The 27,019-nt window shown below is 41.4% G+C and overlaps 1 protein-coding gene across 2 annotated transcripts in view; it reads right to left on the reverse strand.

Moving 5' to 3' along the window:
- Positions 1 to 16,602: 16,602 nt before the first annotated feature.
- LOC116387973 (transmembrane protein 132C) overlaps positions 16,603 to 27,019 on the reverse strand; it is a 127,836-nt gene continuing 117,419 nt past the window's right edge. For both annotated transcript variants that reach the window (XM_031855475.1, XM_031855474.1), the window contains exons 8-10: positions 26,218 to 26,521; positions 20,642 to 20,833; positions 16,603 to 20,139 (exon numbers count right to left, since the gene is read on the reverse strand). In XM_031855475.1, the coding sequence (XP_031711335.1) occupies positions 19,057 to 20,139; positions 20,642 to 20,833; positions 26,218 to 26,521 (1,579 nt within the window). In that variant the 3' untranslated portion in view covers positions 16,603 to 19,056. The remainder of the gene's footprint in view (positions 20,140 to 20,641; positions 20,834 to 26,217; positions 26,522 to 27,019) is intronic.

Consider the following 27,019-nt stretch of genomic DNA (forward strand, 5'->3'; position numbering starts at 1 on the left):
TGCCAGATGTAGTTTGGTCTCTCCATGGTAAGCTGTATTTAAGAAATCCCACCATTAAACCATCTTGTGAAAGTATTTTTATAAATTCTTTTAATCGCTTTTTCATAAAAGCATGGTACCCATTTTTTATTTCTGTCAACAGTCCTCCGATAAGAACACAACTGCAGATAAAGACCGGACACTTGGAGGACACGAGGCAAAACAATTGGACTGCCTCCTAAATGTTGATGATTTGAATCATCAGTAGTGAAGGGCCGGAGTCGGCTGGCATTTTGTCAGTCGAATCACTTTTGTTTAGCTGTGTCAGTGGCAGGCTGGCAGGCTGTGAACTTGTGCAAACAAAGTCTTGTCATCAAATGACCTAACAAATAACTGTAATGCAACAAAGCATTGGTAACCAATTGGCTTGTGATAGCCATTACTGCTGGTGACAGGAGTTGGTACATTGGACAGCTCCCTAGCTTGTGAGGGAATGTTTTTGTTTTTTTAAAGGTTTTGCAATTTGACTTATAATACCAGGAAAGTACAGGCATACCGAGTAACTTCCATAATTGTTCTCTTAGATTTAAGTGTCTAAATGACATATATACCGTTATACCGGTTTCCAACTAAATAGCTCTCATGGCATCATCCAAGGTGTAATTCTAAATTGAGAAACAAAACATGGCCAACTTGGCTTGATAGTACAATATTGCCTGAAAACTAAATGAAAAATGGATCCCTCATGTGATGATGTGAACATGGCCTTACGTGAGTGAGTTAGCATGCACATACTGTAGCAGGACGCTGGAGCTGAAGCATTAACCTTAGTGCAGTAATTACTATTGTGATTAATTACACCTTTGCTTTTTCTGCAATAAATGTCACGATGACCTTTTCAGACATCAGCTACCTCCATTCAACTTTCTCTATTTTGAACTCTTATTTCCTAGCTAGTATTTTACAGTACGCTGCTTAAACCTTTGCTTTGATCAGTCAGCTTTGTTGCTGTTATATTCAACATGGTGAAATAGCCTTAATGTGACCATATGAAATTGGTTTTGTTACTCTTGTGGCCTGTTACTTTAAGTCCTCCACATTATCAACATTATTTATTCGATACTCCATTTAACTTGTTTCTTAATGGCTTTGGTTAAAGGGCTTTCGTATGATCATTGTCTGCACAATGGCTTTATATTTCAGAATGAGTGATTCAGGGAGGGATTCAGCAAAGACTCCTACCTTTTGTTTTCAGTGATTTGCAATACAGCAGGATGATTGCCATTCTGTAGCAGACTCATATCCTCTGAGTCATAATCCTATGATGGAACAGAAGACTATGACAGACGGCCATTTTTGTAACTTGTCTTTAGTGGAAAATCCAAGTGTATGTTCATAAATAATGAACATGGTATGTAAATAATATTTACATATCAGAGAAGAAACAGAGAAAATATTATTTGACACTGTGTGTGTAGACCTATTATAGAGTGTCAACAATGTATCTAAAACTATGTTTTTATTCATACAAAACTATTTAAGGATCAGTATCTATTCACAAGAATGTAAAGATTTGTGTATTATATCATATATTATCTCCCACTCAGCAAGAGGCCTCCTCCTGCCAGCCTCACACCTACTGACTGCGCACAGAAAAGGAGACACACTGCACTTTTGGCAGTAGAGCCGGTCACTGCGATTACTCCTAGCAGCATGCATTGGAATAAATTACAATATGTTGTATTATATTTGAATACATTTTTTGCTTTTTCCCTTGACGGTCTGAGTAAGTCGCTAAATATGTCGCTAGTTTTATAAATAAAGTTGCTAAGAGGGTCTGGAAATGTGCTAAATCCAGCTAGAGAGTCACCAAGTTGGCATCCCTGTGTGCGGCTGTGATAATAGTCGGTTACTGTCTGTGCCAATGTGCGCGTGACATGAACCATTGTGCGATGCAAACATGCAAATTTGACCAGCACAGAATCGTCTGTATCTGAGACCAGTCCTGGCGGATCAAGCAGAAAATCGACTGCATCCGGTCACCGGGCGACCGATCGATCGACGCATCTCGACAGAAGACGGCTGTTGTCCTTGCACTTTGACACAAGGTGTGTTGGAAAAGACTCCTATAAACACCACACTTATTCATTGTGTGTTATTTCAATCCAGGACCATTGGCACAGTCCTGTTAAGTTGTACGATAATAAGATTGAAAGCTGTTCAGTTCAGTTTGAATCATTTGTGTAAGCTTTAGCCCACATGAAGCACCCACCAAGAGTAAATCACTCATTCTTACATATTTTTCTTTTATCAATGTTATAAAGAAGCGTTGTAAAAAGTGACCTCTGCTGAGATGTTCCCAGACCCTCAGCAGGGTGATCGGAGCCACCAGAGTATTACAATTTTTATATGAAAATAGGAGGACCCCCTACACAAGAACAATCACAAAGTCAAAATAAACACACAAGCACACCCAGTCTGTCTGCAGAGTTTGTATTCATGCATGCAGGCCTCATTGTCTGTACCACGCAGGCTTCATCCTCCATCACAGCCTCCAAACATCCTGCTGAGATCTCCGACCAGCTCGTCTATGGCTCTGAATTCTACCAGCCAAGCAGAGGAGCCGTGGTGAGAGAGCAGACACTGCTGCAATTTGAAATGAGGACACACACACACACACACACACACACACACACACACACACACACACAAAGACACACAAACACTACAGAAGAAGTGGGGAGTAAAAGTTAAAATGACTATTCTAGACCTGAAGTTAATTTTAAGTATTGTATTTTGCGTTTCACATTTATGAATTTAGTTTACAATACCAGCGCTTATGTTTGTTAATGGTTGTATGTTAGTATTTAGTTTCCTTGTGTACCACTTCAATTATGTCTTCTCAGTAGCCACCAGCTGGTTCTTTTTATCCCGCTCACACTGACAGGACCCGACTTGCGGAGCTTGGGCATCTGGATGGATGAAGGGAGGGGGAGAAGGAGAGGAAGAAGGGAGACAATTTGCTCCTGTTATGGGTCTATTGTGTCCCCACATGCTCTTTTCCTTCTCTCTTGTGACTAGAGGAGGCATGTGTTGCACCGGGAGACAGATGGTTTAAAGCAGATTTCTTTTAGAGCCAGGAGAGAGACGGGGGGAGGTAACGGGAAATGAATGAAAAAGAAAGTGGGAGGGCGGTGGGAGAGAAATAGAAATGTAGTGAAGAGATTATTCTCTGAAGCCAGAGCTCAGCGTTAGAAATCCTTTGATTTAAGAGCACACAGCCATTTTGGTAAATCTTTTGCATTTTAGACAGAATGAAGGAACAAGAAACAACACTTTTATTCCCTATCATTCACTATCAGTTAGGAATTACGTTCACATCCCACCCTACATAATTGATGTGCAGTGCTAAAGTTCAGTGCAAAAGCAGGAAGTAGCAGTGCACTGTGTGTAGCATGGCTGAAAATAAAGGTGTGGAGGTTAGGGTGGTGGGTAGGCATATAGCATGTCTGACTTCCATATAGTTTACCGTGGACAAATATGATCAAATAAGTAATAACCATACTTAATATTTTATTTTACTGTGTAACTTCGCTTGCTCATGCTACAGACAAATTTCCCACTGGGGATGAATAAAGTATCTATCTATCTAATTGAAAAATGTTGGAGCTTAACAGTCAACAAGACAAGAGTCCACAGTCATAATAGCGGCTCTGTCTGGTGCTTTGAGCTAAATGCTAATGCTAATGCTAACATGCTGATCTGAAGTATGAATTGTTTAAACATGTTTTCCATCTTAGTTTAGCATGTTAGCATGATGGGAACTATTGTCATTAGCTGTGTAGGTCATTGATCATAAACCAAAGTACTGGACCAGTCAGTCAGAAGTCGAGCAAAGTCAATAGCTCTACACACATGTCAGGAAATTTCAATCTGAGAATCTCAGAGGAATGAACTCATTATGGTATGTTTTCATATTCATATTTATTTTCTCTAGCAAATGATGTGCCAGTCCATACAGTGGATGTCAAAATATTTCACTGTGTAAATGAAAACTTTGATCTGCTAATGCTTAAGAGCCGTCTGGTGGTGGTGCACTGAACGACCGACCGACATTATTGCTATACCGAGAGCTACCCTATCATTAGTTATACATTCAGATAAGCGATTTAGTAAAGGCCACATGTGGCACAGTTTGATTTTGTGCTGGAGCACTTCCCTCAAACACAGTGGCCTCGATATGAATTTTAAGTTGGAAGTACAGCAATTGCCTGCAAGACCTTTCCTGGCATTAGTATCCAGACCCTACTGGCCATCCACAATACTAGTTTTCAAGTGAAAGGGGCTGAATGTTGCCAAGTTGAAAAAGTGCTTTATCTAAAAGCCACAACTGGCAACTGTTGGGCTCCTGATTCATTTTGCAAGCTACGCAGCAGGTTGTTTCGGCCTCCAGAGCCTCTTAATCATGCGCTCATTCACTGCAGAAGTAAAAATGACATTTCTCTGCTGCTGCTTCCTCCCAGGCGGTTGGCAAAATAGCACCCAGAATTATTTCCACATTTAACACTTTTAATTGAGCTGCCATGTGCTCCAGAAAGCATTTCCCCTGTCCACTGCGGAAGCTCCTATTTGGTCATCCATTTGTAATCCAAGGCTGCCGTCAGGTCTGTGAAGCTTTCAGTGGGAAAGCTAGACTTCTGCCCGGGATCTGAACTGTGTTTCTGTAATGGGGTTAATTGAATCAGTAATCAATTTACACTTTGCCCTCAATTACATACTTAATCAAATGCTGAGTCACTGTGGAAGTCAGGTAGCCCTCAGACAGAAAGCTAGCACTTATTGCATTCAAACCAAAACCACTCACATTCAAATACCAACATAAGACGCACTGCAAAAAACACAATGACTGCATTTGAAAGTGTCATTACTTCCATATTAACTTGTCATGTTTGTGAACGTGTTACATGTTGGGAAACAAAAAGAAAAGGTTTAGAAATGTTTATAGTGCTGTAAGAAAAGGGGTCACATCTCAGTGCAGACCGCCTTGAAGCTGCAGAGTTGGCAGTACAGTAAGCCCAGCTAACCTGACAGGGAGGCAGAGGGGGCCTTGACAGGCTATGTCAGGGCAGCAAATAAATGTTTGAATGGGAGAGTGGGCCCAAAGAAAAATAAGCATGCACTGGCAGACAGGCTAACACCACCCAGATAATGGAGCTGCCAGAGCCTCTCCCATATTACATCTCACCTCACCAAAACACAATCACAAGAAAACACTTCCACATGCACACGCAGACACGCTCCTGTACACAGGCGCACCACAGATAATACACTCAAGATTTGTGTTGAGCTCTTTACGAAATGGGTGTCTCAGAGTAAGACAGGGCTTGGATAGGTGTGGGGAGAGGATGCTTCATTGATTAGAGGCTAAAGCACAGGGCTGTGCTGAAAAAACTCCTTCGCCATGTCGTGGTAATCTCCCTTGCCAGCTCTGACAAACAGGCTGTAATTTGATAAATCGCTGGGCTGAGATGAAGTGAGAATAGGCTTGACAGTGCCTCCCTTCCTTTGACACCGATCATCTGATCCCTTTTTACGGCACATTAAATATAGAGCCCCTTTCTTCCACGGTTTCACGTTAGGAGACACAGTAACGATTTGTGTTGCCAGGAAAAGAATGGGATTTAAAAGAAAGAGGCTGCGGTTGTCACTACAGAATGATAGCAAAAGTGCAGGCCTTTAGGCAGAGGTTAAATTGGTCTGACACCGTTCAGAGCGGTGATCTGCAAGTGATTGGTTCATTCAAGTTGCATTGCAGTCCTTCCAATAGTTGGTTAGGATATTCCAGTCTGGACTAAATTAGTGGACTAACTAATCAACAAACAAGCATCGACGTCCCGAGAGCCACGCAGCAAGCTGAAAAACTCTCAGTTGACAGACAGTCTTATTGTCTTGCAGCATGTATCATTATATTGCCCATGCTTATATACGATGTAGTGCTTGAATGATGAGTTGATGAATCAATTCCGGTCAATCAACATTAAGTTAAACAACAACAGTTTTGATAATTGGTCATTGAAGTCACTTACATTCTGTTCTCTGAAAGGGGAGGTGTTGCTGTTTTTCTATATCTTTATATAATTGCAAATTGAATAACTCGGGGTTTTGATTTGTTGCACAAACTGTAAAATTCAAATAATTGTCAGTTGCTGCCCTTAACTATCTACAGCGCAGTAAGATGCAACACCACACAAACCGCATCCTCAAAAGTGACAAGTGGGAGTCAGCACTGAAAGTTTTAGGGGGAAAAAATAAACTTCAAAAGCTTTAAAAGGCAGCACTGTTGCAAAGGTATTGCATCGGATTGCATTGTATCGTACAGGTTTTCCAGTAACAATTGCATCTACCTGCAGCATCTTTATCATTGTCAGCACACTATGGTAGGGGCCATGGTGTGTTCTTTTCTAAACACAACAGTATCTGAGGGGCTGTGTGTATTTTCACACAAACAATAGCTTTCCCTTTTAAAGAAATGCCAGTTGAAATGTAACAATGTATGGTCACTGTCTAGTTTGAATCTCACAGGAACTGTTGCTGCTCTACCAAAATGTGAACATATGTGCATGTGGTAAATAGAAATGTGTTTCCAGTTTGCACAATCAGAACTAATTTGTGAAAGGAGAAGAAAATGTAGTCCTGACAGAAGGTATTTTCTGTGACTGTGTGTTAATATTCAAATACAATCTTCAGCACAGCGTATGTTGTTTGTGATACACCCTTGTTGCATGTAGCTCAAATATGAAACTAGCTCAAATAAAAACAACTGGTGTCCCCATTGCTTTTACTCACGTTTACTCACAGAAGTCCTAAGTTGAAATATTAAAGTATGAAGACAAAGCACATTTACATTTTCTGTAGTCAGAATAAAGATATTTGTTTACCACTGAAGCCTCTTGTTAGAAACAAAGCTTAAACATATGCTCTCCCCAAGAGCAATGATACAGAACCTCAAACCTCAAACACCCGTGTGTATGTTCTGCTTCTGGCATAGTTTGTTCAGTAGATCTTTTACAGGGAATGCACCAGCCAATATTTTTCCATCTCGACACAAAAATAAACATACACATTTACAGATCCGCCTACTTACCACATGAACCACAACAGACACAGAAAACATAGCACGCATTTGGTATAAGCAGTGTTGTCTCATTATATTCGGAGCTCCTGCTGGCAATTTCTGTTCAATGGTTTGAACATGTATTATCCAGGGAAACCTGACTAAAAATGCACTGCATAGGGTTTATTAACTGTAGTTAAATTAGTAGCAGCTTTAGAAATATTCCTGTGTCCACATTTAAATGGCAAATGCTGTTATGCAATCTATTTTCTGTGGGTGTTCTTTTTTTACCTAAGGTGCTGCTTTGCCCAAATAACACACCCATGACATGCTGAATACCAGCCAACAATCCCAACAACCCTGCATGTCTTAGCATCTTACTGTTAAATATATGAAACAGTTTAAAAAAAAACGTAAAACTTAAACTAATGTATGTTTGACAGGTAGTGAAAAGTGAGCCCTTCTTTCTACAGTGTAGGATGACAAATTGTCAGGAGAGGCCGGGGGAACAGCAGCACTAATAACATTTGGTAGCAGGTGCGAAGTGAGGCTGAAACACTGTTATCTTTGGGACCATTTGGAAGTTATAAATTATAAAATGATTTTGCAGTGTATGATAGATTACCATGAACCACCGGGTGTATTTGAGAATCTTCAATTTCTGTAAAGATAACTAGCAATGGTGCCAGAGACAAAGAAACACGACAGAGAGCAAACAAATATATGAAACTGACAAGTTTTAAGGCCATAAAGTACAGAAAACACTTCAAGTCGAAACAATTTGTCTGCTGCCTGTTAAAGCGCAGGATTGAGGCTGTAATGCAGCCTCTCTGGTGACTTCTTTTCACAGGACTGAAGGGAGGCCTATTAGCAAAATAGCTCTCTTATCTCCGGTGTCCGAATTGTTTGCTATTAGTAAATAAACTTATTTTCTAAAAACAAATGAAAATAAATTGAACAAATACAAAAGAGGCATTTTCTTCAGATCAATGCATTGAGACACCAGTTAGCAGAAATTGTAGATGTTTTTGCAGCGTGGAGCATCCGTCATAGAAACGTCACCAGCTCATGTCATTCAGAACGAGCTTCTGCCATCTGTGTGTGTGTGTGTGTGTGTGTGTGTGTGTGTGTGAATGTTGACATGGAATATGAAGCGCTTTGAGTGGTCGGAAGATTAGAAAGGCGCTATATCAATTCAAGTATATTCACTATTTAGTAGGTGCTAGGTACTGGGTAGACTAGAGCTTAGCTCTGATGACTGCAGTAGATGGCCTTACTACACAAGTGCCTCCACAGCTACACTCTGACAGAAGACCCAAGAGTCTTCTCCTCTCATTTCTTTTGTTTGACAGCGAGCAGAAATAATAAGAAATGTGAGTGTGGCAGTGAGGTGCGCTCCGAAAATACATGTCGCCAATAATTCAGCAGGCGGCTTTAATTTATTGTCAGCTATTTGTATTTACAGTATAGAAAAAGCTTTACATAGCTTTTCTTAAGGCTTCTACTGTATGTTAGTGAAAAATATAATTAGTTGTGCTTGACTACAGCATACTATTATTTATCAAGTTAGCTCCACAGTAATTTGCTAAAAATAGTGGCTGTAGGATTAACTGAGCCAAATGCCAGGGCTCTAAAATAATGCCAAGAGTAGGAAATATGAAACTCAAGATGAGCACAAAGCCCTCCTTGCTCATCAAGAACTCCAGCTTTTCAGCAGGGTCTCTCTCTCTCTCTCTCCGTGTGTTAAGAAAGTAAATCTTTACAGTGCTGATTGGACCCAAAATCCACCCTGAGGTATAGGGCTGAAAAAGTTAGGTTTTTTAAATGCTACACAATCTAACCAACCAGAGGGTTGAAAACACCCCCGGGCTTCACATGCACATGCTGCCCTGCAGCTCCTCTAAACCCAAGTAAAGTTCCTGTGTCTTGCTTCTTAACTCCTGGGTAAAGTAAAGGGGGTTAGTCCCGAAATGAGCTCCAACTTCGGCCCTGGAGGCAAAACAAAGTCTCCCCTCTGCTTCCAAACCCCGTCAACATGTTTTAGAATGAGGCTTTGAGTTGTAAACATGTTTTTAGAGAGGTTTGGTTTGTGTAATTTGTTACAATACTCTTACTGACTGGAGATCAGTGAGATTTGTAGAGTATAGAGTAGTGTGTTGTGTGTTAATGCGCACCGGCGAATGATTCAAAGTCTTCACAATGAGGTTGGCAAAATGCACTAAGCTACGACACTAATTATCATTAGTTTAGGGCAGTGTACAAAACATTCTGGAAGCAGCTTCTCATTTTAGGCGGCGTTTCTGTCACTAATCATCACTCACCGTCCAACAGAGTGATGTAACTTCTCTCTAGCGGATTGGGTCACGTCAACTTCAGGAGTATCATTCTCCCTGTTGATATCATATCAATGATTTAACCTTACTGTATATACATAATAGCTTTGAACCAGGGCCTTCTGTCAGGGTTCTGGGGCAGAGTGAAGACTCAAGAGCAGAGACGAGGTGAAGTTGAAAACAAGGTCTTTTACTGGTCAACAAAAAGTAATAAACAACAACTTAAAGCGACTCCAACAGGGAGCGAGCAAAAACCAAGAAAAGGCAAAGTCAAAACCCATTGAACAAACACGAGGGATCAGCACGGGAGACACGAAGAGCACAAAGGGATGAACAATGACGATCTGACAACCGGAACAGGGAAAACAGGGGAGTATATGTGTGTGGGGTGATGAGTGGATTGCAGGCGGGTGAGTTGAATGAGTGCAGTGTGGGGTTGGCAGAGGAAAAAGCCAGGGGCAGGTGATTGAGCACAGGTGAAAACAATGAGAACAATCAGTAGACACACTCAGGAGACACACACACACACACACACACACACACATGAGGCCAAGCCTAATCATGACACCTTCAGTATTTGGTTCAAATAGCTTGTGAAAAATAAGGGGTATGAGATGAATAGGCTACAGCTGCTATTTCATTGTGCCCGATATATATTATTCAACATTTAAGTGAGCATGAGTACAGATCAGATCAGGATATTAAAGTCCTAGGATCCAGGATCAGGGCTAGATAAAGTTGATAGGGACATTAACATTTCTTTCAATAAACTGTTCCTTTAACAGAGCAGCTGTTCAGTTATATCAATATTAAAAGTAACTTATGAGCAACAATGCTATCCACTCAAGTATGGTGTTGACCAAGCCACCGCTGTGTTTGGTTTTCTTGATTCCTGAACCTGCCCTTTCTACAAGCCTGGTCTGTCAGATTGGCATTGTGCTGCGGAACAAAGAAACCAGCAAGCAAGCTATCATTATCACTTCAGGGACCCAGAATACACATCCCCCCCCCCCCCCAAAGACGCTGGAAAACACAGATTTAAAAACAAAAATACCATCAGAGATGAAATAAGCGAAAAATACATCCCAGAGGGTAGAAGTGATGCTTTATATTCAGCGGAAGGGGTCTATTAACAGCTGCAGCACCATCTCTTGGAGCTCAATAAGGCCATCACCATAGGGATTTCCAATGATCAACAGCACGTAGCTGAAAATGCCATGATCTGTATCCCTTAATGAACTATTCGTTGTTTTCCAGGCTGCATCAAGTCTCTCATTGTCACATTCTCTGAGGCCTGATCCGTTTCGCTGAATTGTTTTTACATTTGTAGTCGGAGCCGGGTCAAATAAATAAATAAATAAAAGAAAGTTTCATTTGGAGGGCAACTGTGGCTCAGCGGTAGAGCAGGGTCGTCCTTCAATCAGAGGAACGTCGGTTTGATCCCCGGCTCCGCTAGTCCTTGGGCAAGACACTTGACTCCAAATTGCTCCTGCAGCGTGTGAATAGGTATGAATGATTAGTTAGAGTCCCGATGGTGCAGGTGGCACCTTGCATGGTAGCCCCTGCAATCAGTGTATGAATAGGTGAATGATGACATAGTGTATTAGCGCTTTGAGTGGTCGGGAGACCAGAAAATAACGCTCTTACAAGTACAGTCCATTTACCATTTGCTGTCAATGTCAGCAGAATAAAGTAAACAATACCACATTCAAACCTATTTTAATTGCACCGGTCTAACCCATGAATCACATTTGACACACAAACACACACACATGCACAAACACACACACGGACAAACAGACACACACACACAGGATCATTTTTCTCAGTTTATCTACACCCACCCGATGACAAACAAGCATGCAGTATGCCAATGGGAATCGGACTGGCCAGTGGACATACGTGAACAATAGAGACTTAGAGGTCTTGCAAACCCTTTTACCTTTTGTACCTTGTAGACTGGACACAGATTACTGCCAAAAATAAAAGCTGGCTTAAATTAAGGAACAGAGCAACAATGCTTCATTGTGACGTGTCATAGAAAGAAGACAGCAGAAAATAAATTGGTTCTGTGAATTTGAAGAGGAGGGACATTTTTGACAACTGTCTTTGTTAATATTTAACATAAAGCTGTGAGATAAAGAATACAAGCATATTAAAAACCTGGAGGTTTCTTTCTTTCCTTGAGTAGACCAGCATAAGACCATGGACCCTCAATTGGATATAGTAGGACTTTGTACCAAAACTATTTTAACTGCTTACAGTCCATGCGTAATACCCTGGGTGAATATAGAGACGTTTCCACTTTCCCAGCAGAAGTTAGAGGGGAACAGACTGCATTTACGCTCCTGGGTGATTCTTGAAGGCGACTCATAAAGGCACAGTGTTTTTGCACCGCGCCTCAAAAGCCGTATCATTTTACAATTAAATGTTTAGACAAAGGCTGTGATATACAGTAGGCTTTAACATGTGAATAAGGGCAGTACCGGCACTTATTTCTTTCCACCTCAAGCACTTCATAATAATGAACACATGATTCTATGCTATTTCATATTTTGTTTAGTGTATTCTTTAGACCATGCCAAATGATCTTGGCAAAATGACTACTTTCCTTGCAAGAGGGGGAGACACATTGTTGCTGGCCAATTTGTCGTCTGCCAGTAAAATTAGGCCCATCCCCCTCCCACATTCGACACTTTCAGCTACCTTTTGAGCACACGTGATTCCAACCTCATCAAGCAAGGAAGTGTGCAGCTTCTAACTGAAGACATCCTATTTCAAACCCAGATTCTTTGCTTTTCAGACGTTTGTTTGCGGCTCCACCATATGGGCATACTGCATGTCCAGCCTGGTAGGACAAATACCTGAATCCCTTTGTGATATGAAATGTGCTATGTACATCAATGAAATGCACTTTTTTCATCATGTTTTTTATAATTATTTACCCTCTAAAGTTGCAATTTGTATATATATAACCCCAAACAAATAGGGGTTTTATATATATATATATATATATATATATATATATATATATAGAGGTTGCATGTTGATTTCTTGTTGTGTTCTTATCTCAAAACTCTCCAAAAGGCTTCATTTGCAGGATTAAAATCACAACCTGATTTTAGTCTTGTGTCTTTCCTAACCCTTTCCACCACTGTCTGGATAAGGTAATGAGTGTAAACCCTAGATGAAGGGCAACTGTCAGATTGAGGGTTGATAGGTGACATCAGGAGTGTAATTGCTGATACTCGCCTCAACCTGCGAGAAAAGAAACGGAGAAGAGAAGGAAATGAGTAAAGGTCGTGTTGAGGATTGTTGGCACAGCAATGGTATGGAGAAGTTGTGAAATAGGATAACCAGTAAAGTATTGGCATAGGGGATGTCAGTGGAGATGGTTTGTAATGGCTACAGGGGTCCGTTCCATTATACATGACAGCAGCTGTCAGATAGTGCGAGTGCAAATCCAGAGATTCTCATGTCTGCAAGGAGAATACCTGGCAGTTCATTGCCGAAGACACAGGCACAAGACTAAGAGGGTTTAGACAGAGGAGTGAAAGGCAAGTGGAGCAGTTTGGAGAGCCTCAGTGGCAGGGAGAAAAATCTCAGTGGGGCAGAGTGGGCTGTTTGTGGTCCGGTGCGATAAGGACGTCCACTGAGTCGTTACTTAAAGGTTAGGAGATTTGGAAAGGAATGAAAGTGCGGTTTCAGAAAAAAACATAATTTCTTGCCACTGTCACTAAGTGAATGATTACAGATGATCGGTTGCAGCCTTGATTACAGGGAGGAGTTGACAGAAGTTGGCAGAAAATGGGACAGTTAGTGATGGCCCGGAGGAGTAAAGAGGGGTTGAAGGAAGATCAGGGGGCAAGTATTGACCCTGTTGGAGGAAGACAAGCTGGAGACGGAAGAGAAAAAATCAGAGCAACAGCGGTAACAGGGAGATACACGATCGTTAGGGAAATGATAATAGGGCCAGCGGCTCAATAATAGTAGTTGATAGAATCTGACACAGTGGATTTGAGTCACTCACTCTCAGCTTCAACCAAGTCTTTCGAATGCTGCAGAAATTCCAGTTGAAATTAATAATGAATACCAGGCCTCAGAACATATTATAAAATGTATAAAACATATAGATATTGTGAGTTTATATCGGCAAGGAGAGTTTATTTGTACAGCACACTTCATAAACAAAGGAAATAAAAAAAGAAGGAAAAACATAAAAGTTTATAGAATATACAGCTTTTTAAAGGAAATGAATACGTTAAGAATAGAGAAATAAATACAGGATCAAGACAGCTAGTACTGTAAACGATGTAAGATGCTGTTCAATTTCCTCCAGAGTGCTGCAGTCGATAGCATCAAATCTTGTCCATTTTGCCATATTCCTTCCCTGTGATCTTTTGGCAGGACATTGACATTTTAATTGCTGAATTTTGTTACTGAAGAAGTCAACAAATTCATTGCATTTGTCAGTGATAAGGTGTTCAGATGCAAGGAAGTCCATCTCAGTTCTAAATTGTTTTCGGGTTGATGATTTAACCCCAGCAAATACAATGCCATTAATGCCATTCTCAATTTTGTAATTAAAATTGTTTAGAAGGTAATTCACTGAGGGCAAGGCGAGTGTATGCAGAGAAAGCTTCCATGAAGAGTGCACCAGTATCCTCACTGAGGTAACACTTTTCAACAGTTGATCTTGTGTGGACTTTAGGAGTAATAGACAAATCAGGTAAAACACAGAATTGATAGTAAGATCAGTTGCGACGACATTAGAGAGGCTTGTTGATGGGCCCGTCTTTGTGCTCAATACAAATGCACAAGAAAGCATTATTAACTCCTGCTCTTCTTTCCCCTCTGATTACATCTGTTAAATTGAAATTAGGAGGGCCTGATTTAATAAGTGCAGTTGCACTGCCACTTTCAATGAACCAGGTTTCTGTTAAACAGATACAATCAAGTTTAAAAGCAATGATAAGTTCGTTAATTTAAAATGATGTTTGTTCAAGACCTAACATTAAGCAGGGCCAGTTTCAGATTATTTCTGACAGGGCTGAGGGCAGATTGTACCTGACGAGGATATCATGGTTGATGAATTTGCCGTGTGAGTTGGTTGCATCTAGTTCACTTTACTCCTTGGCAGTGATGGGGTTAAGGATGAGGTAAGTCCATGCCCAGCAGAGGAGAAATGGGGGATACTGGGGGGAGTAGAGGTGGGGCATGGACCCTGTATATCCTAGGCATCCTCTCTCTTGTCTGCGCCTGGCAGATGTGCTTTGTGTTGATATGACTGGCAGTGTTTAGAGATCCGGCACTGCAACTCAGTGGTATCCAATTGCAACACATCCAGCTCCTTTATCTGCGATCTCAGCTTGTCAGGGAGAACCCGAAGAGGGGAGGAAGGGGAGATGAGGCAAACATTTGGTGACCTCGCTGGCCTCATCAGTCTAACCAGCACAGACAGGAGAGAGCTGTTTTCTCGTTCTGCCGTCTTCATTATCGTCTGGGTCGGTGTCACAGAACGTGGTTGTTTGGGGCGGAGGCAAGCGACATGGCAGAGCTCTATTTTATCGAGTGAGGCAGGGAAAAGGGAAGGGAGGAGGGATTGGTTTTCAGCATGTTGACGTCGTGGCTGTGATGTTTTGTCTTCGTGGCAATGAGGCTGCTGTGAGTGAGGTTGCTTCATCTTAGGCCTTGATGGGTGTCGCAGGCCGAATCAATATTGATCCATCAGTACTTTAACTCCAAAGTTACCTACACCCCCAGAACAGATCAAAGTCATCAACGTAGTAGATCCCTTTCAGACCACAGGTTTGGCTGAGCCATGTGCTCAATGATAAGTCTGCCAAACCTGTTATCCCTCTTTTGACCATTGGCAGTGGTCCACTATTAAACAACTGGGCTTCCAGTTTGCCAAGGCCATTAAAAGCTGTTCAATGAAATGATTGACCTTTGCAAACAGCACTGACTTCCACATGTAGAATAATTGGATTCATTTTGGGGTGTTGAGATATCATTTTTTCCCCATAGGTCACAGACCATAGCACCTTGGAATTAGTATGTTTTGACTTAATGCTAATATATCTGATAGCCGCTGCTCTAACAACCAAAGGTTGAAATGTACTCTTTAGAGGTTTTTTCCCCCTTTTGCTTCATTTCTCATGCCTGTCTTACCTTTTTCTTTTGGCTCAAATTCTTCATAATTCTCGCCTTGCCCATTCTTATCAGCACCCATCTCCCTTCCTCTCATGGAGATTCATTATCATTCATGGAGGTTTAGCTAGCCATCTTTTCTAGTTGACTGTGTTTATATCTGCCTCTGGCCGTCCGCCGGATGTCCCGGGACAAAGTTGGCTGAGCGGAGGACCTAAATGGCCCTCCTTAGGAATACAGTACAGGCTTGCATTTGTCTTTAGATTTAATATCATCCCAGCAGGTAGAAATCCCAGTCACCACACATGTCTTGACTGAGCTTCAGTGAGTCTGGGAAAAGTAATGGTGTCATTCAGAGTTGGCTGTTCATTTAAATCGTGTCAAGTTGAGTTCTGCTTAGCTGACAGAGTTAACAACTCTTTTACAGTGTTTTGAGTATGGCAATCTTCTGTAGAAACTTATGACAGTCCTGTGTTCTTCATTGATGCGGATGAGCACAGAGGCATTGTGTTGTCTGAGACACTGCTGTCAGAAGTCCAGTAAGTCGCTTTTTGGGAACTAAAGGTAGTTGATAGTCAATGATTGCAACCAGGAGTTTCAGTCATACTGTATATTAGCATTCCATCCTATCAATGCTTTAGTTGAGACAGGAAACCACCTTACATTATAAGCTCTGTAAAGCTTAAAACAAACAATATAAGCAAAGCAGAGAGCAAGAGAAAAGAGTGTCTGCACTGTAGCAGAGCTGGAAATAGTATACGCACCTTCTCCGTTTTTGATCATAGCTAAAACATTAAAATATGTTTGATTTATTGTCTGACCATCACATCATCACCAGTACTTTGTAGAGATGTATGTTAATATAGATGTTGCAAAGGCTTTTATTTTGTACATCTACTGAGATTTGTTGACTAACTCCAAAAATATAGCACTCTCCCGAGGCAGGTTTTTAAAAAAACAAAAGCCTCACCATCGCTGGTGCTCCTTCTGCACACCGCCTACCAGAGCAGTGCGTGTGTCGTGAAATCTCCTGCTTTAAATCTCGGCATCTATATTGTTTGGCTGTCAACCATGGTGCGTGGTGTTTCCACGTATCCAGCACAGACAGACAATTTTTTCTTAATGCAATGCAGAACTATTGCCAAGCATATACATTGGATTGGTTTAAATAACTTTAATGTACCTGAAGTGTGTACAGCTGTATTATCCAGGACAATAGAAGTATTGGATCGGAACCCTGTGTGGGAAAGGTACTCCATATTAAATAACTTGGATCGAGTGGAAAAAAACAACTTTCCAGCTGTCTCACAAAGGTAGAGGTAGGCAGTGTGGGCGTTAGACTTTCCCGGTAACCTGGGCACATCTCCAATGCAGTCGCTGGCTTTGCTTTAATTAGGGTGCAAATTATATCTGAGTAGATTCATAGGTGAGCTACCGTAAGTGTGCAAGACAAATTGCACAGGAAATGCCACATTAACATGTAATAAGACTGAACTAAGTAATCTCTAATTAGATTGCCCTTTTAGAAAGGGGAGCGCGTCTGTGATCCTGTGGAAAAACGACTTTTTAGGGCTCTGGAGAACATGCCTGGAACCTTTTTAACAGTTGCTTCTGATACAAAACTGTTACTCGTGTATTATTATATAGCGCTTAATGATGGTGATGACATTTATTATACTTTGTTCTTTCCTCTTCTGAAAACAGCATTTCTTTTTGAACAGCTATCATTTTGACTTCTTACACATATCAGCCATTCACTGCCTCTTTGCCTCCACTGATGGAATCTGACATGACAACCTTTAAGGTTGTTTGTGCTTTTAATAGTTTCTCGTAATTAAATACACACTTTGTTGATCTTTCGTATTATGACAGTTTCTTTCGCCTTTCGCTTTTTATCTAATCACAGTGTGGGGTGCAACAACCCAATGAGTCATTCCCAGAATCCATCATTTTTAAAACTGGCATTACCGCCTTGCAGTTGTATGCCTCTGCCAAGCAGACATGTTGCCGTTTACATCCATGTCTGTCCAAAGTGTCATCACTTCACAATTTTACCTAGCTAGACATTTTTTGTGAAATTGTCATAATTGTCATATTTTTTTGCAAACAGAAGTGACACAAGAGGGCGGAGTACGACTGAACGCCGCATAAGACATTCGAAGGCGACCAAGAGAAGAATTCAACAGCCAGACCAATGACTCACACAGCAGCATGATGGAGAAGAGTCACCTCCAGTTTTAATTAGTCCAGCAGCCAATTTTAAAACAGAGATAGAAAAGGATGGACTTGACCAATACCGACATATTAAGTCAAAAGAGTGAAGAGGTCAGACTTTCACTTCACAGTTTGTCACTCACTGTCATGGCGCTTTTACTGGTATCCAAAATGTCACATACAGAAGTTTAAGAAATTAACTATGTGTACAGATCTCCACCTAGACCTTACGAACTATAAAGTGGACTGATTTTATGGAACATTATAAATGAAGGGGATTGACCCATACATTGTTCATGTGATTGTCTGTTGATGGTGATCAGTGTTTTTCTGTTGAATGTGACTTCTGCCTTTTTTTGATTTGCAATATTAGGATTTGAATTAGTGTAAAAAGTCTGCGTCATGTCAAGTACGCGACTGAATAAAAGGGCGCTCCATGAAAAATAACAATAACATAAGCAGGGTTAAGGTGTACGGGCTAACGGAAATTCTTCAATCAATATCAACATACTGAAACCAACTCTGGTCCAGGATGAATGAATGCAATAATATTAAACAGACATGTCTCCAGAGGTATTGGTATTAGTTATCTACATACTGTCATTTCAGGTACCAGATCAGACACACATGAGTCCTCTTAATAACATCATGCTTGGATCTGGTTTCTGAAGACAAAACGAAAACTAAGCTACAAACTAAACTAAACCGAAACCAAACAGCACTTTACAAAATGTTACTATACATATAATACCTCCAAATCAAACAATACAACAATACAAAATTGCTTTTCTCTTCTCCCCTAGAATCTATTTTTGCTGACATGTGGTACAGAGCATACGGCAACTCTTATAAAAAGCAACAAAGCGCAAAAAAGTACAACAAATACAACAACAAAAATGGATGAATTAATAAAGAAAACGTAAAACAAAGTAGATGGCGCATTGAAAAGGAAACTGAACCTCAAGTAAAGACAAACAACATACATTAAGCAACAATATCAAGATCACATTTTCCCCCTCATAACTATGCTGTGGTGTTGTGGCAAATCACGTCTTATTGTGTTCCGTTGCCTAACACTCTGAGTAATGGACATAACAGAAGCTGAACGGACTATTCCTGTTGCTATGACTAGAAGCAGTTCATCAGCAGTCCCAGTCTCTTTTCTGCACCCCTTTTTTCCTTTCACCCTCCAACCCTCATTCCCTCCTTATTCTGAAGGCATTCAGGTGAGTTTTTCTTTAGTTCATTGAAAACACCCAGCACCTCCTACGCAGTGTTCTTAATTGCATTCTCATTAAGCTTTTCCATGTAGTTCCGAAGATCCTGTGAGTCCCCAAGCTCGATGTCCGGACATACCCATTTTATCTCACTGGTCTGCACAAGTGCTAATGGGCTGAGCACAGGACATCCATTACTGGACTTGATGTTGGAAAAGGTGGTGAACTTCACCCTCTTTCTCTTGGTGGTGGGTGAGTTAAGGGACTCGTTCCTGTGATCCCTCCCACTCGAACTACAGCCTCCAACACCAATATTTCCACGCTGAATGCCCCCGTTCAGTAACTGACTACCCTCCTCTAGAGCACCGCTCAGCTCTTCCTGCTGCTGTTGCTGCAGACATAGCCCCTCGTCTTGGCCCAGCCAAACCCAGTCGTGGGCATGGGGCATTGCCTCTGGGGCCTCCAGGGACAGCTGCTTGCTACGGTACTTGTATGCATAAGAGATGCAGTTAATGAGAAAAACCAGGATGGCCAGGCAGAAGACTCCCAGCAGGGCGTACATACCAATCTCCAGGTCTGTCAGGCCTCGTCGGGATGGTAACAGGTCGTCATCAGTGCTGCGGCTACGAGGCAGCTCTGCCTGGTCTGGATATTCAGAGAATTCATTCGGGACCCTGGCCCCGCTCTCGGCTGATAGACGGCCTCCATTAGGTCTCACTGGGACATGGCCCCTGATTGTAGTGGCTCCACGATTGATTAGCCCAGTTTCCACGTCAGCGATAGAACCGCCATAATATGGAGGATCAGGACGTGTTCGCCGGTCTCCTGGTTGTCTGTATTGCTCGCCTGGCTGACCAAATCTTGTCTGTATGTTTGCCATTCCAGTGGCTAAGATAGTGCGTCGTTTTCCCTTCTGGCACACCTCTGATGGGCTCATTTCAACACGCACAAGCAAACCCTGACCCTCCCCCTTGGCAACAATGATTGGCCATTTCCATGCTGCACTGCGCTGCACCGCCACCAGCTGTTCATCCAAAGAGGTGGCTGTCAGGGTAAAATGGGCAGGGTTGTAGTTGTCTAGAGCAGTCATGGATCCATCACTGAACTGGAGCCAAGCGCTGATAAGCGACTCCTAAGGAAATTGACAAACAGAAGTTGTTATTATTACAATAGCAAAAATAACTGTGCCTCAGTGATCTGCACACGTTCAATTGATGCACAAGAGTGTAGAATAAAACAAAGGAACATGGTGAAAGCAAAAGTGAGCCTTAATTACAGTAGAAAAGCGCAAATTGGAAATGAAATTATTATCCTGAAAGCCAAATATTCTTTTCTCTCCAAGGGAAGAGACAGAAGCCGTTTCCATTTGAAATTCTAATTACGAGAATAACAGAGCTGTTCAGTGGTTGTATATGCAAATCAAAGAGATGGCTTCACTATATCAAGAGTGAATTCATTATAAAAGGAAAATTGCAACACATATCATAGACTTCATATTAACTCTGATTCAGCCCTGAAGTTGTAAGCCATATACAATGTGGAGCGCTAATAAAGACCATCCTCTTGTGGCAATGTTAAAGGATGATTCATTATGTACAAAAACAGCAAAATATTTGGATGCCGTGGATTAGTACCTGATTGAGTGATTCAATGACTTCCTGCGTGGTTGCAGTGGCGACGATGGCCCTGTTGCTGCCCGGGCTGAGCTGCAGGGACAGAGAGAGTCCAGAGACCAACTGCACGCCCAGCTCTGTCACGCTCACTTTATCATCTAGAACCCTGATGCTCCTCTCAGCCAGGACCGATGATGTCAGAGGGGAGAGCACCTGTCAACACACAGAAACATTTGCTACTCACGTGGGTCTATTAAGATCCAAAATGACTGTTACTGTGAATGAAGAGGAGGAGCCAATTTGCCAGTAGCCACTGTTGTTGACACCGATGTCTCTAAAGATGATAAGATGTCTGAGCCCTGAGATCCAAAGCATGCACTCTAATTTGAGTTTTATCAAGAAGTGCCATTGTAGTTCCTTCTTCCAGTGGTCCACAACTAATGAAATGTAACCTTAGTCCAGTACTATAAATTAAGTCTTGAAGAAAAACGCAAACATAACACAAAAATACATACTGTATATTTATACCAATGCTATAGAAAAAGGATGCTATCGCCAGGATGACATCATTTGTCTGAGTCTTCAAAAACCAAATCCTGGTAGTTGTTACAGTTATTCAGACCGTAGAATGACTTGGTAAGGGTAATGTGATAAAATGGGTACAATGAAGTGGTCACTCAACCAACTTCCTTCTTTTACTTTTCCTGCACTTGTTTGTGTACTGGGTTAATAAAAACATGCAAATGGAACAAAAAAATGGCACATCCTTTGTATTATAAACTCTAATTAGTAACAGAGACCACATGCACATGAACACTGCGTAGCTAAGAATATTGGGATACACTGTAAACAAACGCACACTAACATAAAAACGCCTCTAACCTCACATACAAACATATAATCCCCACCCCACTAACACATTCTCCGCCTCCCTGAGGTGCCAGAGGCGTAAGCGTGTAAATAGTTGTGATTATTGTTATGAGATGAGTATCACTCCCATCCGCTCCAATTAGGGCTTCAGTCTCTCCTCCAACCGCCCCCTCATGGCCGCATTTACCAGCCATAATGAACTGTCAGCACCTATCACTGCCTCATTTGTACAGACCCTTTTCCCTGTTTTCATTTTCCCTGTTGCCTCCCACACATATCCTTGAATGTTAAGCACAGCTAAAATCATCCTACTCTCAAAACATGGGCATAATGTTTAACCTCACCTCTGAGATGAGTGTAAAGGTTAAACAGGCAGACTGGTGGTGGCTTTCACTCTAATTAATAAGCGAGCACACTGATTGTCTGAAAGTGTCAAGAGGTTGTGTATCATCTGCTCTTATCAGGAGACGCTTCCCAACTTCATAAATAATCTTTCCCCTCTAAAGATGCTGGGAAGCACATCCTATAACCCCTACAGAACTCTCCACAAGAAGCCAGTACCCAGCGCATCCTCTTAAACCTAACCAAGACTATACACTAACAAATGTCCAGGCTTTGTGCTGCTCTCCTCTCAAGATGTCAAGGCTCCTTTCCTTGATTCTGTGGAAGTGGTCAGACACCTTCTCCGCCCCTTCACCAGAGTCCTTTGTTCATTATTCAGAGATGTCGTCTCCCTTCTCAAACCCATTAGAGAGACTGCAGGGTCTGCCTTTGGCCTACATCCATAGTCGTGAGATACCCTCCCCAGTAATGCCCAGACACAACCCTTCCTCACACCAGTCCCCGAGTTTACAGGTTTGCATCATTCCACCACCAGAGAGCAATTAAAGACCCCTACAAGGCTTCCCTCTTTTTATTCAAAGCTGTCTTCTCTTGTATTATTTCCCTCCAAATCTCAGAGGGCTTTCACTACCTGACCCCACAAAATCCTGTGTGCACCAGGATCCAGCCTACTGCAACCAACAACGTTACAAACGACCCGGCGTCGGCCATACCGTGTCTATCCGACTTATCATACTGACATGTCTGCAAAGGTTACTGGCAAAATGTGTATTGCATGCAAGTAGTCTATCCATAACATGTGAGAAAGCAATTGATTCATTCCTTTTCTTCCGGTACACCATTGAACTTGCAGCCCAGTATACTAATGATCACATCACCAATTCTATGGCCACTATGGAATCATCTAATACCTCAGTGGCCTTTTGAAATCCTTGGCTTTCATTTAATTGTCAAATCTAAGTCCTTCATTGTAATTCTGAACAGTTTGATCAAAAATAAAACTCCTAATATTTTATGTATTCAAAGCCTTTGGGAATCGGTGCTGTATTACTGGTACTCGGATGATTGAGGCAGAAATCCTTCCATTTTTTTTAAATGAACGAGCTCTCAAGTTCACATGATGCTTTTCACAATGTCCATATCTGCTATTTGTGTGTCTCTCAACCTGCATCTGAACATACAAACAGCGTAGCTATTGGTGCAATAAGTCCCCACTTGCAGCTGCATTACCACTCAACAATGAGGTTACATTAATAGAGAGAAGGTATACACACAATATTATCTAGACTGGACTTAAATGATTGGAAACTATACTAAAGACTATATTAAAGATACTCAACAATGTACTGGAAAATGTTACATAACAGCTTGGTCTTATAAGACCTTTGAGCTATTTATTAATGGATTTACAAATCAAATAATGCTCAATCAATTTCGTAAAAACAAATAAAAAACAGTTTTTGTTCTTTCCATATTTCCTGTTATGCAATGTTTGAATAAAAAGATAGTTTAGGACCAAATATCGGAAAATGCTAACAAATATTTGTTCTTTTTACAAATCATTTGTGATTTGTGATGGTCAGATCATGGAACAGCCCCAGCCCATTCTGTACGTTGCTAAAAGGCCAATGCTTGCGTGGATGTTGCAGTATTTCTAATATCCTGCCTAGAAGGAGCCAATCAAGGGAGGCGTGCAGCTGTTATTCACAAAAAAATATGGAGAAACAAAGGTCACAGGAAATGGAGATATTGAATAAGGTTTTTGTTGTTTTTAGGAAAATAAGGAAACCTTTGGAATAAGTAACCCGAGTGGTTCATGGAGCTGAATCCATGCTTTGCTTTGTCTAAGTGTTTACATGATTTCTCTGGATTAAACCAAAAGCTTTGTGCTAAATCAAGACCATGTTTTTATTCAGTATGATTTAACCTTTCCACCGACCACCTGACCAGCATACCAAAGACTTGTTTGAAAACATGGCTGACACTTACAGAGTGTTGATTACATAGAAGATGCATTAAATATCAAATCATTAACCTTTATGTTTATTACATCATTTTCATTTCAGGGGATTGTTAGACTGCACAGATATTCAAAATTTTATTAAAATTGCAAATGGACTTTTCCAAAATATTTATTAAAGGAGAAAGGTGTATCAAAATACCAATTTCAATTAAATATTGCCGTGCAGCAGAGATGTCCTGGCCTACACATCATATGCAAACTTCTCTAATATCCCAAATCCTACCTTCATTGCCATATCACTCGAAATAAGTGCAATTAGATATGTTTTCAAAATCGTTCAGCCCCACATATTATAGGTACCAGCAATTATAACTCCCTGTGTAAGAGCTAGATCAAGCTGCTCTTCACATAAAACAAATGACAGGACATTATTCCTTCATTACTATGATATAGCTCTAATGGGTTTAAATCACCATGGCCAAAATGTAGGAATGAAGGAAAACAAAAAGAATTGGCACCGCTTTTGATAGATACTTTATCCAAAAAGAAAGAAATCCCAGGCTTTAATGCCACAGCATTGTAAAAGTGCCCACATTTATTTCAAATGCAAACTACAGCCTCAAATGTACCTGGAGTTTCAGCCTAAACATGATCTTCAAACCTTTATGACGTCTTTAGAAGCTTTTTAACCCACCCCCCCGAACTAGTGCAATGATGCACACAGTACACTAGTGAATCGATCTGAGCTGACTGTGTCACAATCAGGGCTGGATTAATATTCGCTGCTGAAAATGGAGAATTTAAGGCTTTACCAAGTGTTGAAATACAGTTTGTTAAATGGCCCATAGTGCCATTCCCCTTTCATTCCACTGTATAACATCTGCACAGATCAGTAAGATGTAAATCTACCACATGATAGCTTTGAAGTAAAACGAGCAATCAAAAATGATGAAATGGGAAACTGAAAATGTGTGCATTTTCAGTTTCCCATTTCATCAGTCCCAGATCAGATCGGCTTAGAACAAGTCGATCTCACATATCTTTCGAGTCACTTTTCCTTCCATTTAAAGCGTGCCCAGGCCAACAGGGAAACACCACTCTATCTCACACACATGTAGCCACTCCTGCAGTGCACACAGCTGTTCTATTGATAAATAAAGAGAAGGCGATTAGGATTCCAGTCCACTGCTTCAACAATGTGTTGTTCTGTGTTGTGCTATCTTGTAAACGCCAGATTTGATGTTTGTTTACGGTGATGGCGGACACGTGTCATCCTAAGCGAGCACCTGGTTGTAGTATAATGTAAATAGGATTCTGAGTGTTGTGTATGAAGGAGGGAGGGAGAGAAAGAGTGAGAGATATATCACTCTTTCTCTTCCTGCAGAGGTGCAAGCTTGTAGTAGACGTGCCATGACACCACGTTTCTCTGTTAGCTCATGATAGGCTTAAGTATTTGTGCTATGCTGCAATCAATGTAGTTGTTTTTGTAACCTTTTTCTCTTTCCACAGCCAAACCTGTTGTGTCTTACTCCACATTCTCTACATGTGTAGCTTACTCGCAACCTCTTTCTTGGAAATTTTTGTAGTTGTCCAGCCAAAACATGCAAACAACTCGCCTGTTTTTATGCCTTCAGCATACGTGGGACAGCATTAGCACTTATTCAGAGACATGTTTCTGGCTATCTGATGAATGGAAGTCCAACATTCACTTTACTTTTAGACATGTTTCTGTCTCCACCAACCCAGATGAAAAATGTCTGCGTTTTAGCTCCTAGATGCTCCAATAGGTTCACCAGCTAGCTTTGTCCATCTGTTGTTTGCTGCTTGATGCTGCAGGAAACAGGATTGATGAGAGTTTGACCACAACAATGAGCAGAAAGTGGCTAAAACCTTGTACAGCTTTGTCACTACAAGCGACTACTTTTACATTACACACAGAGCTAAACTATTGATTAGTGGAGCTTCTCCTCTTTCTTCATTTTACATTGTGTTGTGAACTGAAAAAAGTACTCTACCCATCAAAAACACTACATTGAGATAGATTTTTTTTTTGTAGGAATTATCTGTGTGACTTTCCCAAAATACTTGCCTAGTTCCAGACGTCTGCAATACCTCCCATATATTAGATTTTTTGAGTGGTGATTTGCTGACTGTTTCCTTAGTTGGAAACACAGCTCAGCCAATCAGAGCGTTGTAGGCAGGATTAAGAATGACATCATCATCCCGTGTCAGAGTCAAATGGCGAAAGATGAATTGGCACTAAAATGGCAGGTTGTTTAGTTTCATTCTGTGTCGACAAAAAATTCTGTTGACGTGACAGATGTGTCAGTCACTACTGATTGGTTGGGGCAAAGTCACTCCCCCACCTAAACATGAACATGATGTCATACTACACACACACATACACATACACCCATCCAACCTGTAGTTTGGTGATTCCAGCGCCCACTCCTATGAGAACTTGGCCCTCCAGCAGTTGTGCAACCTTCGGGACCTCCACCCTCAGAAAGTCCTTGACCAGTTGTGTCACCTCCACCTGCCAGTCACTACCCAGCAGGAAGTTCTGCTGGCCCAGGCCGTCCTGGTCTCCTCTAACTTCTCCCGTATCTGCCACAAAGTGTGTGAGGACACGGAGGGTGGTGCTCTGATACTGGGCAACACAGCCGCTCTCCTTCCTCTCGTCTGCTGCATCGTCTTCATCGTTGTCGTCAGTGACCCTCTCATACCTGCGCGAATGAGAAAAGGAAGTGCAAACGAGCAATGACAATGAAGCGTGGATCAAATTACCGCTAACAGTGAAGAGTATGAAGGCAGATAGCACAAGCATACTTCTGTTTGTGAAGTAAAAAGCACTGAAAGCACTTTGTGTTTCGAGAAGTCCTCAGGTGGCAAAGATACTTTGAAGGTTATCACCAGTATAATTCTATTTCCTCTCACAATTCAATGTAATTCATGTTTTCCTTATCACCATTAATGCACATACAGTCTAAACCCTCTGATGTATTTACTGCAGTGCAGTCAGAGCCTCTACTGTCTGTTGTGCTGCCGGTTTTCTCGACCTCCCGAAAGTCATAGGCTCCCAGTGTTTTCAAAAAAATCCATTAAAAATCAGCTTGCAGAGACAAACTGCTGCCTTGCTTGCTTTCTCATTTTCTTTATTAAAAGGGCAACTGATATTTTGCTGTATGTCTGCCATTTATTTGGCACACGGCAAACACTTTGCA

This window comes from Anarrhichthys ocellatus, unplaced genomic scaffold (genome assembly GCF_004355925.1).
Source record: "Anarrhichthys ocellatus isolate YVR2014 unplaced genomic scaffold, GSC_Weel_1.0 scaffold16, whole genome shotgun sequence".
Classification (NCBI taxonomy): Eukaryota; Metazoa; Chordata; class Actinopteri; order Perciformes; family Anarhichadidae; genus Anarrhichthys; species Anarrhichthys ocellatus.